General features: G+C 36.4%; 1 protein-coding gene across 7 annotated transcripts in view; it reads left to right on the top strand.

Annotated features, from left to right (window-relative positions):
- The window catches only part of LOC103562717 (X-linked retinitis pigmentosa GTPase regulator), a 53968-nt gene extending 40424 nt beyond the window's left edge, over positions 1-13544 (top strand). For 3 of the 7 annotated variants that reach the window (XM_070604717.1, XM_070604712.1, XM_070604714.1), the window contains 3 exons: positions 778-835; positions 2238-2326; positions 10629-11308. In XM_070604717.1, the coding sequence (XP_070460818.1) occupies positions 778-835; positions 2238-2326; positions 10629-10835 (354 nt within the window). In that variant the 3' untranslated portion in view covers positions 10836-11308. Of the gene's footprint in view, positions 1-777; positions 836-2237; positions 2327-10628; positions 11309-13371 lie in introns of those variants that run through there. The other 4 variants (XM_070604718.1, XM_070604713.1, XM_070604715.1 and 1 more) reach the window with 3 other exon arrangements.
- Positions 13545-15267: the final 1723 nt, after the last annotated feature.

The raw sequence follows: 15267 nt of genomic DNA, 5'->3' as shown, positions 1-15267 counted from the left end.
TCATTTTTTGAACCTTTTGCTCAGAACACTAAGTTAATCATACCTTCTTGTTGGTGAAACACTATCATCATAGGTCTGTGCAAGTCTCCTCTCTTTATTTAAATTGATTCTCTCTTAGTCCCATTCCCCTTTTCCGTAATATAGACAACCATTGAAACATACTTGTCTCTTTTTTGGATGTGTACTTATAAAACATGTATTGTTTTGTGTGCATATAGTTTTGATTTACAAAATGGTGTTGTGCTATAGAGTTCATTCTCCTCCTTGATTCCTTCTTTATCCAAGACTCCTTCCTCTCACTGAGAAGAAAAATGTTCTGGCAGTTACTGTTTTCTTTCAGACGGAGAGGAAGATTCTGTTTATAAACAACGTTTATGAGTTCCGGTTAAGGTGGTCCCTAAATTCTTTAACATAGAATTCATTAAACTCTAATTTGACATTGTAAAATGTTGGGCTAATTCATATACCAGTTAATGTTCCTGAATCTTCTTTGAGTAGAATTCTTGAGTCACACAATTTTTTTAAATCATACAATTTTAAGTTAGGAGGGACATTAGCAATCACTCAGCATCTAGGCAAGAGCCCAGCTAAGTGAAGTAATTGTCACGTGTTTGTGTTGTCAGCTAGAGGCCAGCTCTGGAACCATGCTTAAAACCAAAACTGGGTTTTCTACCACAGCACAAAGATGTTTCTTAATATATTATATAATTATATTGTATTTATCTACAATTACAATACAAAATATTTATTATATTGTATATTGTTTATTGTTTATAGGACAAAAAATCCAACCAACAGAAACGGGCCCTTTATGAATACAACGAAAATCCAAAAGGTGTGAGCACATTCAACTTTAAAAGTATACGTTTAAAAAGGCTAGATACATAGCGTGCATACGTATGTACATACATATGTGTATATATATGCTGTAATCAAGTAATTATAGCTTACACACGTATTCTCTCTTATACTTTCTGCTGTCACATGACCCTTATAACAAGCTATAAAATATGCAACATAGGCTTATTTGTTTTCATTGATAACCACCACAGCTTCTTCACGTCAAAATATTCGCATTACTCGTGCTGCTCCTGTGTCAGTGTTAAGTGGTTTAGGACAGCCTTTTTACTACCTTTTTTCTTCTTTTAATCAGTAGTGTTAAGTTGGACTTTTGCCCCAAATCTCAATTTGTATATCTCGTAAGCACTGCGAGACCCCAGTGCTGGTGACCAAGCTGGCCTGGAGCCACAGTGGGCCATCCAGGTATTTCCCTTGGAGCCCAGACCTGAGTTTTTGATCTTACCTCAGGCATTTAAGAGGAGTCCTGTCAGAGAACAGGTGCCACAGAATAGAGGAGACTGTGCTTGCCCTCGAGACCTACATTTTCTACACCCAAATATCTATATTTTTGCTGTATGACCCCTGTATTATGTCTCCACATCACCACATCACAGTGTGCTTTTTACTGTGTTCTCATTAAAAATAGCTATCACGGGGGCTGGCCCCGTGGCCGAGTGGTTAAGGACCCACAACTAAGAATATACAACTATGTACCATGGGGGGCTTTGGGTAGAAAAAAGGAAAAATAAATAAAATCTTTAAAAAAAAATAGCTATCATGATAGTGGATATCTGATCCGAACTTAAGCAGAAGAAGGAATAGTTCCCTTAATCCTTTTTCCTTATAACTTCTGCAGAAAGAGTAGTGAGTTTTAGACTATGTTAAGCAAAATGTTAAAATATTTATCATCTCTATTCTTAGCATATAGCCTAAAGTGTTAAAATTAAGTATTGGATGATAGAAAATTTAAAAAGTGCATATGCTTCATGAGTATACTTTAAAGATCATTATTTGACTATATAACATGTGGGTTAATTTGAAACACCAAAAAATAACATGTCCATTTGAGTAGAAAGAACTTAGTTATAACTAGGTTAATTTTTAAAAAAAGGTCATTTATGTTTTACAGAAGTCTTCCCTAACGTTTACTGTTACCTTTATAGCTCTATTTGGATGTTGGTTGTCTAAATATTTACGACATTGGTCAGGTCATTCTGGGCTTTTTGCCTTAACTCAGCCCTTCAGGAAGTATGCAATGTAGACCTTGTCCACTACCCGAGTGGTATGTTCTTTTAGTATTACCCTGTGATCAGGGTTGAGATAGTTTCACGGAAGCATCAGGACTTTTCTGTTTCTCATTAGTTAGAAAATATATTTCTAAATATATCCTATTGTAGGAAGCATGTGTAGCCATGCAAAGAGCAGTTCTTCGGAAGTCCTGGGATATAGTGTAGCAACACCCAGTAAAGAAGTAAAAAAATCAAAGGTAAGTGAAATGAATTTTTCATTTTAATGTTTAGACCAAAGTATTGAATTACTCCTTCTACTTTTTATATGGTGATCCACATAATTTAATCCCCTTAATATGGGTTTTTATGTCCTAAAATGTGAAGAATTTCAGGTGATGTTTCACATTTTTAGGGTACATATTTATTTATTTATTGGACTTTAAGATTACGAGTCACGTTGCTCTGCCAAAATTTAATAGCATGTTCCTTTCAATCATCCTGTTTATGCTGATTCAACATATAATACCAGATACGTAAAAGAACTGTTGCTTAAATTATGAGTATAATAATCATGAGAGTCTAAAAGAGAGTAGAGCAAAGCCAAGAAATAGGATGAATTAAAAAATAGAGACGATTGTGCTTAGAAAATCCACTTTAGAAACTATTTTCTATTTTGCTTTCCAGTGTATCCTTGGTACTTAGCATAGTTCCTGGTACATGGTAAATGCTCAGAAATATTTTTGGTTGACAATGAGTTGCAGAATGTAAGGGAATAAGAAAGGGGAAAGGATGAAGGTAAAACCAGGAGCCACCCTTCAAGTAGTAAACAGCCTGTCTTTGCCATCTTTGGAGGTATATGCCACTCTGAGATTTCTTTCAGAATTACTTCAGAAATTTCAAAAGTTATTTTGGCCTAGATCCCCATATTGTTATCTTTTACTAAAAGTTATTTCATGACCATTTTTATCTTTATAAAAATTGTCTTATAACTTTGGATTATTATACCCCAAAGATAGTTGTGACCTGGCTCAAAGGATACTTTAGAATTATTATCCTTCTTAGAGTTTTAACATATGTATTGTCAGAACATTTGATCAAGGTTTAGGAACTTTTTAGATTCTCTGTCTAGTAGAACAGAACATTTAACGGGTATCTACTATGCTTCATAGCATTCCCGTGAATAGTTTTTCCAATTATAAGAGCTCAAAAAAGGCTCTAGAAAAAAAAATCAGACGTGAGGGAGAAAGATGAATAGTAAAGGAGTCAGGAGACGTAAGAACCTAAGGAGAGAAAAAGTGAAGCGAAGCAAACACACCTCTGACCAAATGAAAATGCGTATTCTAGAATACGTGGTCAAGTTTCAGGACCTTCTCAGGCTCTCCTGTCTTCAGCATTGCCCACAGGTGTTAGCATTTAGAAACACAGGACAGGAGAGAGGGCTGAACCGAGGGAAGGAATGCCGTGTGGGAGGCAGAGTGGCAAGCGCCTGTAGGAGCAGGCCAAGCCAGGAGCCCGAGTGCCAGTGCTAGTGGATGGGACACAGATGAGGTTGGGCCAGCATACAGAGGGCTGCAAGTGCCAGGCTGAAGAATTTGCTCTTAAACTTTGATTCTGCTTGAATCCTCATTTATACCTAATGTAAAAACGTATTTCAGTAAATACACATTTCATTTGTTAAAGATGAGAAACAAAAAGTAATGGAAATTATATTTAAAAAGTCCAGCAGTAATCAGTGTATTTCCTACTTAAAGAATATGCTATTATTCTACATATTTTAAAAATGAAATAGATGACTTGGATGAGTTTTTTTCCAAGCATTCACACATGACACTTTTTTATCTACAGTGTCTCTAACCTATTTATACCTCCAAGCCAAACAAGTCAGACTGTTTTTAAATCTTGGAAAATAAAGGATGCATTAACTCATATCAAAGTAAACACAGGTTTAAGATTTTGTATCGCCCCCCCCCCCCAAGTTAGACAGTCACTCCAAAGATAATCTGAAAAAAAAAGAAAAGAAAGAATTGCACTCTTGGTGTCTACAAGACAGAATTCACCATTCACTTTTGTTTTGGTGATTTTAAATGTTTCAGAGAGCCAGGTTAGGACCTGTGATTTTAGTTGGCAGCAGAAATCTTTTGAGAGATGATTGTTGTATATGGAAATTACCAAATATTGCTTTTCCAAACTATAGTCAAAGCTGATTATTTGAATCCACAGTTAGTGACTAAGAAAAATGTGTTATTGGCTTAAATTCTACCTAAGTAAGCTAATGAAAAAAGCAGTAAGCTTTTCAGCTATTAAAAATAACTTCTTTCCATCATGGAATTAGTTCATTCATGTATTTATTTAGCATACATTAATTGAGTATCTCTTATGTGCCAGGCATAAGGCTAGAAGCTGCAGATACCGAGGTTAAAGATCCATTGCCTTCCCTCAGAAACTAGCTGGAACATGGCTGATTCCCTGGATAGTTCCCCATGTCAGTTCACAGTTCATAGATTCTTATCATTGCCACTGCCATAAATAAACGAGGCTGAGATGAGAATTTCTCCACCAAAAAGTATGCCTGTGGATTCTTGCCTTTCCTCATGACTACCTTTTCTCTGATGCTACGCTTTGTTCACCCTTGCAGCCACAACTCAGCACATTCGCCTCAAGTACACAGTTAGCTTTACTCTATATTGTGAGGTAGATTACATATATGCTCTCCTGTCACTGGCGCTTTTTCCCAGGCTTCAGACCTGAGACAATCTCTTTCAGGCCCACCCAATAATTACTCCCCTGCTTTTTAAAAATAGCTTTTTTGAGGTATACTTGAACTATAATAAACTGCACATGCTTAAAGTATATCATCTGATTAGTTTTGACATATGTATACACTTACACAACCGTAATCACAATCAAGAGAGTGAACAGTGCCATTATTAGCGGAAGGTTCTTTGTGCCTCTTTGTGATCCCTGTCAACATTCCCCACCCTCCTGCCATCCTCAGCAAACCACTGATCTGCTTTCTGTCATCATACATTATTTTGCAAGTTCTAGATTTTTATATAAATGAAATCTTACACTATGTACTCTTTTTTTTTTTTTTTTGGTTTGGCTTCCTTCATTCAGCATAATTATTTTGGGATCCATCTATGCATGTATCAATGGTTCATTCCTTTATATTGCTGAGTAATATTCTATTTTGAGTTAATGTTTTAAGGTACGGATTAAGGTTCTTTTTTTTTTTTTGCATATGGACATCCAATTGTTCTGGCACCATTTGTTGAAAGAAAGACTACCCTTTCTCTACTGACTTGCCTTCACACCTTGGTCAGAAATCAGTTAACTTTTCATGTGTGGGCCTATTTCTGGATTCTGGATTCTGTTCCTTTGATCTGTCTGTCTTGTGCCAGTACCACACTGTCTTGATTACTGTAGCTTTGTAATAAGTCTTGAAATCAGCAAGTGTTAGTCCTCCAACTTTGTTCTTTTTCAAACTTATTTTGGCTATTCTAGACCTTTTGCATTTCCAAAAAATTTCTGAAGTTTTAGAATCAGTTTGTCAATTAACTGAAAAAAAAGTACCTGCTGGGAGTTTGATTGGGATTGCTGTGAATCTACAGATTAGTTTGGGAAGAATTAATGTCTTTACCATAGTAAGTCTCTTAACTCATGAAGGTGATATTTCTCTCCATTCATTGGTATCTTCTTAAATTTCTAGCAATGTTTTATAGTTTTCAGTGTACAGGTCTTGCACATATTTTGTCAGATTTATTTTATGTCTTCTGGTTTTTATTCCCTGATTAACTGGTTAGAAGTTTATCAATTTTATTGATCTTTTCAAAGAATCAATTTTTGGTTTCATTGATTTTTCTGTATTTTCTATTTTATTTATGTCCACTCTGATCTTTATAGTTTCCTTTCTTCTACTTACTTTGGGTTTAATTTGCTTTTCTTTTTCTAGTTTTTTAACATGAAAGTTGAGGTCACTGACTTGAGATCTTTCTTATTCTCTAGTAGAGGTTTTTCATGCTATAAATTTCCTCTGACGTACTTGATATATTGTTTTTTTCATTTTAATTTAGTTCAAAATACTTTCTGATTTCCCTCTTTGATTTTTTTTAAGGTATGCTTTTTGGTGGGGAAGATTGGCCCTGAGCTAACATCTATTGCCTATCTTCCTGTTTGTTTTTTCCTCCCCAAAGCCCTATACATAGTTGTATATCCTAGTTATGTGATTTCTTTTTTGACTAATGAGTTATTTAATTCCAACATATTTGGAGATTTTCCAGAGATCTTTCTGCTGTTAATTTCTAATTTAATTATATTGTGATTGGAGAACATACTTATTATGACTTGAGTCCTTTTACATTTATTGTGATGTGTTTTATGGCCCAGAATCAAGTCTCTCTTGCTAAGTGTTCCATGTGCACTTCAGAGGAAGGTAGAGAAGAATGCTGCTGCTAGGTGGAGTGTCCTGTCAATGTCATTTAGGTCAAGTTGGTTGATAGTGTTGGAAGTCTTCTCTATCCTTCCTGATTTTCTCTCTGCTTATTCTATTATTCTATCTGTTATTGAGAGAGGAGTGTTAAAATTCCTAACTATAATTGTAGATTTGTCTGTTTCTCCTTGTACTTCTATTAGTTTTTGCTTCATGTATTTTAAAGCTGTTATTAGGTTCTGTAATGTTTAGGATGGTTATATTCTCTTAATTGACCCCTTTATCATTATAAAATTATCCTCGATAATATTCTTTGCTCTGAAATCTACTTGGTTTGATATTAAATAACCACTCTAGCTTTCTTTTGATTAGAGTTATCATGGCATATCTTTTTCCATCCTTTTAACCTATTTGTGATTTTATATTTGAGGTGCATTTGATAGTACCTCATATAGCTGGGTCTTGCTATTTTGTCAAACCTGAAAATCTGTGCCTTTTAATTGGAACATTTAGACCATTTATATTATATTTAATTTAATTATTGATGCAGTTAGGTTTAAATTTATCATGTTACTATTTATAGTATTCTTCTTTATACCTAAAAAATGCTAAAGTTTATTTTTTCTGATATTACTATAGCTGTACTAGCTTTCCTTTGGTTAGCATTTGCCTGATATATCTTTTTTCCTTCTTATACAGTATCTCTTATAAGTGGCCTATAAGCTGGATTTTTAACATGCATAGCTAAAATCTAAAGCTTATCAATGTTCCTATCTTTTTTCCCCAAAAATACCAGGATCTTAGAAGAAGTTTCTCTCCTATCATCCCTTCCTTCCCATTTTACATGTTATTGTATCCAGTATATTAAGTTTTTTAACCTCACCAATCAAATGTTATTATTATTTGTTATACCACTTTCTTTACTCACTGTTCCTTTTTAAGTTTCAAATATCCTTTCTGGGATCCTTTCTCTTCTTCCTGATGAAATCCTTTGGAAGTTCCTGTCAGAGATTTCTTTTGTAGTTAACTTGTTCACTTTCTGTTCACTTGAAAGTGAATGATAGGATAGTATGGCTGGTTGATGGTTATTTTCTCTTACTATCTGTTCCCATTGTTGCTATTAATAAATTTGCTTTACTATAATTACTGATAACTTTGTGTATAATCTGTCATTTCTCTCTGGCTGCTTTTTACATTGTTTGTCTTTGTGTACTTCAGTTCACTATGAGATGCCTAGGTGTGAATTTTTTATTTTAACTTTCTTCTAATTTATTATCACTTTTTTTATGAGGAAGATTGGCCCTGAGCTAACATCTATTGCCAGACTTCCTCTTTTTGCTTGAGAGAGATGGTCCTTGAACTAACATCTGTGCCAGTCTTCCTCTACTTTGTATATGGGAGGCAGCCATAGCATGGCTTGATGAATGGTGTGTAGGTCCATGCCCAGGATCCGAACCTGCACACCCTAGGCCACCAAAGTGGAGCATGGGAACTTAACCACTATGCCACTGGGCCAGCCCCTATCCTCTTCGTTTTTGCTTGAGGAAGATTAGCCCTGAGCTAACATCTGTGCCAGTCCTCCTCTACTTTGCATGTGGGATGCCGCCACAGCATGTCTGATGAGTGGAGTAGGTTCACATCCAGGATCCGAACCTGCAAACCCAGGCAGCCAAAGCGGGATGCGTGGAATTTTAACCACTCAGCCATGGGGCCAGCCCCTATTATGACTATTGAATCTGAGAATTCATGTCATTCATCATTTTAAGAAAATTCTCATTTATTATATATTTGAATCTTTCCTCTCTCCTCTTTGGACCTCTGATATAATAAAACTTTTCATTCTGTTGTCCACATCTTTTAATATTACTTTCATATTTTCCATGTCTAAGTGATATTCGGGGGAATTTCAGAGCTTTCATCTATTTCAGTTTCTTTTCAGCTGAGACTAATGTTTTTAAGCTACCTATTTTTTAATTTCAATGATTATACCTTTCACATTTAGAAGTGAAATTCTATTTTTATTCTTTTTCAAATCAATCTGATCTTTTAAAAGCTAATACCTTGTTTTGTGCTCATGTTTTTTATTCTAGTCCTTTAAATAATTTAGGCATATGTATTTTATATTCTGTATTTAGTTATTCCAATGTCAGACACCCTTAGGAGTCTAAATCTGTTTGTTGGTTTGGCTGACTTGCTAATACTGTCTTGTTTCCGTATGTGTTTTGAAAATCGAATTGTGAGTTCATGTTCCACAGGGACATTTTGTGGAAATCCTTTAAGGCTTAGATGAGGGTAAGTCCATTCACAGAAAATTTATATTAGCCTCTCTTAGCTCCCTGGTGTGTTACCATTCCAGGATCACTTTCAGTTAATTTCTCAGTTAAGGCTGTCCCACCCCCACCAGTAATAAAATGTGAACCCTAAACTCACATTAGGAAAACATTGTTCTCCTTCCCTCAAAGCCTAGGCTGAGAGAGGCATGTGATTTTGTTATCTCCCAATGTTTATAGGTGGACTTACATTAAGGGCATAGTCCTTAGAGGGTCCCCACTTGATATAGGGGTCTCAGTTCTAATTCTCCACATGTCATGAGACCAAATCTGTTACAATCCAAGGGTTTAAGTTATGACATCAATAAATGCCATTTCAGTGCTCACTCACCTCTGAGGCTTCCTATTCCCTCTTCATTTTTTTGGCCCACAGGGATTTCCTGTCATTTTTTGTGAGCTTACCTACACATTATAAAATTATAGTTTTTACGCTTATTCAGCATTTCTTGATATTTTGTAGTGGCAGAGTTTTTCACGATAGGTATTCCTCCACAATAGCAGGAACAAGAGTTCTCCCATTTTAGTCCATAGACCGTTTTTCTAGGCTCTGACTTTTTCGGTTACAACTTTTCACCTCAATTCTTCCATTCTTTAAAGATAAATTAAGGTAAACTATTATTATTAGTACCATTTTGATTTCTGAAGGAGCCAAGTTCTCACCTGTTTTTTGTTTTTGGCATCTTGTCAAAATCGTTGTCAGTCTTTAAGAATCCTATTTTATTGCTGGCTGAATCCTCAGAGGGCTTAAATCAAATGGAACTTTTTTGGGCCAGCCCCCTGGCACAGCTGTTAAGTGCACATGTTCCACTTCAGCGGCCTGGGGTTCGCCGGTTCGGATCCCGGGTGCAGACATGGCACTGCTTGGCAAGCAATGCTGTGGCAGGCGTCCCACATATAAAGTAGAGGAAGATGGGCACAGATGTTAGCTCAGGGCCAGTCTTCCTCAGCAAAAAGAGGAGGATTGGCAGCAGATGTTAGCTCAGGGCTAATCTTCCTCAACAAAACAAAACAAAACAAAACAAAACAAACAAGCAAATGGAACTCTTTAGTCATCATCTTCCTTGATCTCTCCTGCATGTGCCCTGTTGGCCACTCCCTTCCTGATGTATTTTTCTTCCCTGACTTCTGAGCTAGCTGCCTCTTTTTCCCAATTTTGTTTCTAAAAGCTCAGTTCCCAATGCTGGCTTCCCATGCTCTGCCTGCCTCTCACACTTGCCTCTTCCTCAGTCTCGTGTCTTCTGTTCTCTCTTCCACTCTCCTGGAATCCCTAGGTTATGGGGTCTCCTTTCTTCTCTTCACCTATTATCTATACTCTACCTATTGCAGCCCTGGCCTCCCCCAAGCAGCAGACCCATATATCCAGCTACCTACTGAGACCCCTGGGGTTCACACTGCCATCGTTTGGCAGCACTTCCTGAGAAGTTTTGATGTAGAGGAATGGGAAGTATGTTGTCCTCTGCCAGAGTATGGTAGTTTTCATCTTTTTTCCTCTTATAACACAACAAAGTGGAATACTAAATTTGTTCTTTGAAGAAAAAATGATGATATATTACCAAGACAGTGACAGTGTTGAAGATTAAACCCTAAAAGATCTTGTTTTAGGAAAGAATCATGATTGCTGTTGGTAAAAGATAAAAGGCTGACAGATGCTAAGAATGTACCATTGTACTTGTGGTTCCCCATAAAGATGTGATGAAATGAAGTTAAGACTTGTTGGAAATTATACCCCCTAAATACTATTAAGTGAATATTTCACTTACTGAAATGAATTGTTTGTGTGTGTGGTTTTTTTTTTTTTAGATTTTCTTCTTTAAAAGGATGTCATTGACGTGTCAGAAAAGTATGCAGAATAATAATGAGCCACTCCCAGTGATAAAACCAATAGGAGATCAAATAGCTTTTAAATCCAATACCAGAGATGCCCAACAGAACGACATGGGGCAAAATCACCCGGATACTTCACCCCCAAATGGGGCAAGAAGATCAAAATCTTGTACAATACTCTAAATATATATTTATGTTTTCATGGTCACCAAGCACATTGTACCAAGCATGTTGTAATTTATACTTGAAAAACATTATGACTTCTGAAGGAAAGTTTCTGACAAACTTTTAAAGATATAAGTTAATAATATGTTTTATTTGATTTGAATATTACGACCAGTTTTGATATTTATTTATGCTAATATATTTTTGACAAACAATTTCAAAATATGTGTATCTCAAACTTTCCTTCAAGTGTTGTGGCCTTAACTGTTCAGTGTTGCAGTAAAAAAATATATTTTTATATGTGAAAGTTAAATTAAGATACTTCATAGCTTTTACTAAACAATTTTACTTCTTTGTAATTTCAGAAGACAATATTTGCAATTTCATGACACTAACAGTTTTTATGTATTTGCAACTTTTAAAAACTGAGTCAAAATTGTTTTGATGAACATATTTTAATAAACTATATCTGGTCGGTTCTACTGTTTAAATGGGTGAATATGAATAAAATTTGGAGGTACTTGGAGTTATCAGTTGACAAAATGGGGGCAAAAAAATCTTATTTCAAAATATTGAAAGATGCGAAATACATTTACCTCTGAGTAAAGAAAATATCAGTGCAGCTGTGTACACAGTATATCTTTGTGGGGAAACTGTGTTGAAATTTCTTGACTTCCCGCTCCTTTTTTAGGGAGGTGATTTGGCATGAAAACATTGCAGATTATATGGCATGATCTGGAGTGTTTGACCATGCCACAGATCATCACTATAGGAGAACCAGACACAGCCAGGCTTGCTCATTTCAGACGTCCCTAGCATTGGCAGTGATAACCAAGGTTGGCTCCATCACACAAGGCTCTGCCACAAAGAATAGGAAGGGTAAAGCTGTTAAGTCTACTCTGATAGAAACATTGCTTTTCTATGCTCTCACATACTAATTTAATGGCACATAATACCTTCATTTTCCCCATTCTAGCTTCTGACTAAAACATTTTATTCTTCAATCACAGCAACCATTGCTCCATTTAAACAAAGAAAAAGAAACTCCATCTGTGTGTTTCATGCCCAGGGGTTGTAAGGATGTTAGTCTAGAGTAGATGTGATTTTGAAATCGTACAAAATAGCCTTCTAAATATTACATTTAGTGGAATTCTAATTTTATTAAAAGTAAATTCAATGAAAGTTTTTACTATTGCCACTATAGCACTGGTACAATATTGCAAAAATACTTTGCCAAAATTTAAACTACAGGAGCTAAGTGGAAGTAAGCTCACAAATAGTACTAAGACATGCCAGTTGTGGTAGGCAGAATTCTAAAATGGCCCCCAAAGTTCCCACCTGCTGGTACCTGCCCTGAATAATCCCTTCTTCTTGAGTGTGGGTGGGACCAGTGAACATGATGACATATCACTCCATCGCTTAGGTTACATTATATGGAAAAGGTGAAGGATTTTGCAGATGTAATTAAAATTCCTAATCAGCTAAATTTGAGCAAAAGGAAAGTAATCCTAGGTAGGCCTGCACTAATCAGGTGAGTTCTTTCAAAGAGGCTCTGGAATCAGAGATGGAAGAAGTCAGAGTGGTTCAAAGAAGTAGAGATAGTCTCCTGTTGGCCTGAAGAAGCAAACTGCCATGTTATAGAGAGGGCCGTGTGCCAGGGAATGGTGGGAAGTCTCTAGGATCTGAGGGCCTCCATCCTGCAGCTGCATGGCACTGAATTCTGCCAACAACCAGTGAGCCTGGAAGAGGAACCCAGTCCTCAGATTAGACCGTTATCCTGGCTGATGACTTGATTGCAGCCTTGTGAGGCCCTGAGCAGAGGACCCAGCTAAGCAGTGCCTCAGCTCCTGACCCATGAAAACTGTGAGATGATAAATATATGTAGTTTTAATCCACTAAGTTTATGGTAATTTGTTATGCTGTGATAGAAAGTGATACCAGTTTTCTTCTGGGTAAGGGCCTTTCTATGTGGCAGCTTCCTTCATCAGAGCCAGCAAGGGAGAGAGTCAGTAGAGTTGGCTAGCAAGACAGGGGTCATAGTCTTAGGTAACATAATCATGGAGGTGACATCCCGTTACTTTTGACATGTGTTGGTTAAAAGCAAGTCACAGGCCCCATCCACACTCAAGATGAGAGCATGACACAAGGGCGTGAAGACCAGGAGGCCAGGATCACAGGGGCCATCTTGGAGCCTACTTGCCATACCAGTCCTTTGGCCAGTCATTGAAAAAGAAAAAGGGACAGATTAGAGAACAAAGAAAGGATTAAGTCAAAGCACTTGGAAGAGGTGAAAATGAGACAAGCGTAACCAAACTGATAAAGTATTACTGCTTAGTCAGAGATGTCAGAGCAAGTCGAGCTTTTCAATAGGGTGGCTTGTTGAGGATCATCAACACCAAGAGTCAATTTTAGAGGCACAAGTAAATACTTTTATAAAACATTATACCAGCCATCTGCCCTTGGGCTATGAATGCTTGTATTTATTTTCTAAATTTGGTTTTATATTTGGCTTTTACGTTGAAGATGTACTTACTGAGAACTTCATATGTTCCAGATACTGTGCCGGAAACTAAGAAAATAGAAGTCACGGTTATGTGGGAGTAAAATGAAGAAAATACATTATCAGTTGGCGATATTAGGGCAATTTAAAAACCCAAGTTTCCTAATTGGATGGAAAGGTGATTACTGGACCCTAAACTTAAACGAATAAAAAACTAAGCCAACATATTTGAGAACTCTAAAAAAAATGGTCATTGATAGAATTGAATAGAAAGATCAATTTGTACTAGTTTCAAAAATAAAAGGAGTTACATTTACTGATAACCTTATAGCTTTAAAAAAAAAAAGGTGAAATGATTTCTTTTAATCCCAAAACTACCTATCTTCATTATCTTTTCCATTAATTCCTCTTTCCTTTCTATAATACTGTTGCTTTGGACATTTTTTGCTGATCTTTATGGCACCTGAAAATAGAATGTGTTGACTTGAACATTAGGGGTCATTGACATTGTTCAGATTATTATGGATCAAACATTAAATGAATATTAATTTACAAAACATCAGTAGTGATAGGATTTTCAGATATTATGAAAGAGCATACAAATCCATGTCAAAACATTAAAGATAAAGGAAGAATTGGTAGTCACTAAGACCCTCCTATATGTGAAGAAGAACCTGTACGGTTCTGGAAAGGTGCTTTTATTAGTTTCCTAGAGCTTCTGTAACAAAGTACCATAAACTGGGTGGCTGAAAAACAACAGAAATTTATTGTCTCACAGTTCCGGAGGCCAGAAGTCCAAAATCAAGGTGTTGGCAGGGTCATGCTCCCTCTGAAGGCACTAGAGATGTTCTGTGCCTCTCTCCTAACTTCTGGTAGCCTCAAGCATTCCTTGGCTTGTAGATGCATCACTCCAGTCCTGTGTCCTCACATGACATTCTCTTTATGTGTCTTCACATTGTCCTCCTCCTCTGCATATCTGTCTCCATTTCTGAACTTCCCCCTTTTATAAGGACACCAATCATATTGGATTAGAACCAACCCTGATGACCTCATTTTAACTTGACTACCTTCTTAAAGACCCTATTTCCAAATAGTATCGCATTTTGAGGTACTAGGGCTTAGGACTTCAACATATGTTTTAGGAGAGACAATTCAACCCGTAACAGTGCTTCAGTTTGAGAGCTACAGCTCACACAAGAAATAGCCTCAATTGTTTATAGTCTCTAGTCTCTTACATTCTTACTATTGCTCTCCAAAAATGTAGAGACTCTTGCTAAATGCTAGATCTTTAATGATAAAATATCTTTCGTGGAGATACTTTGTGATGTTGAAACTTCCATTTAATGTATCATCAGTTACATCAAAGCAGGAATTGTAGTGGGGTTATCTTTTCCAGGATCCCAGACACAGTGGGCACATATTAAATGTTAAATGATTATCAAATAAATTATCATATTTGCCATTGTAGAATTTGGACAAGGATTTTTTTCTTAGAAATTTTGTACACACATACTCTTAAGTTTAAACTCATTTTTTGAGGTATTTACCATATGGTTCATTACAGTACAATTCTACTACCCATAGGCTATTATAAAACCATAGAGGGAAAGAAAGTCTTTCTGTGAGCAGGAAGGAATCTTCCAACAGAAATAGTGTACACCATCAGAAGCATCCCAAAGGGGGGAAATTAGGCCAACTAGTTTTACAATCATCAGGGTTGACAACAAGAATGAAACCAAAGTTATTATCACAGACCTCTACCCACAGGATACCCAAGTAAGAGCAGAATTGGAGATGAGACTCTGAATAATTATTTGAGGATGAAAGCAGACTGATTTCTTTATCATGCTCCTGAACTTCAATTAAGCATTTTTCTTCCTAATTTGATTTTATGAGGCTACCAAAATTGAAAATATTTCCATACTTAAAGTTTTCTTTTGCCAGGGCACA

Source organism: Equus przewalskii, chromosome X, assembly GCF_037783145.1.
Source record: "Equus przewalskii isolate Varuska chromosome X, EquPr2, whole genome shotgun sequence".
NCBI lineage: Eukaryota > Metazoa > Chordata > Mammalia > Perissodactyla > Equidae > Equus > Equus przewalskii.
The sequence above is the reverse complement of the archived record's forward strand: the minus strand, read 5'-3'. Positions and strand labels throughout refer to the sequence as shown.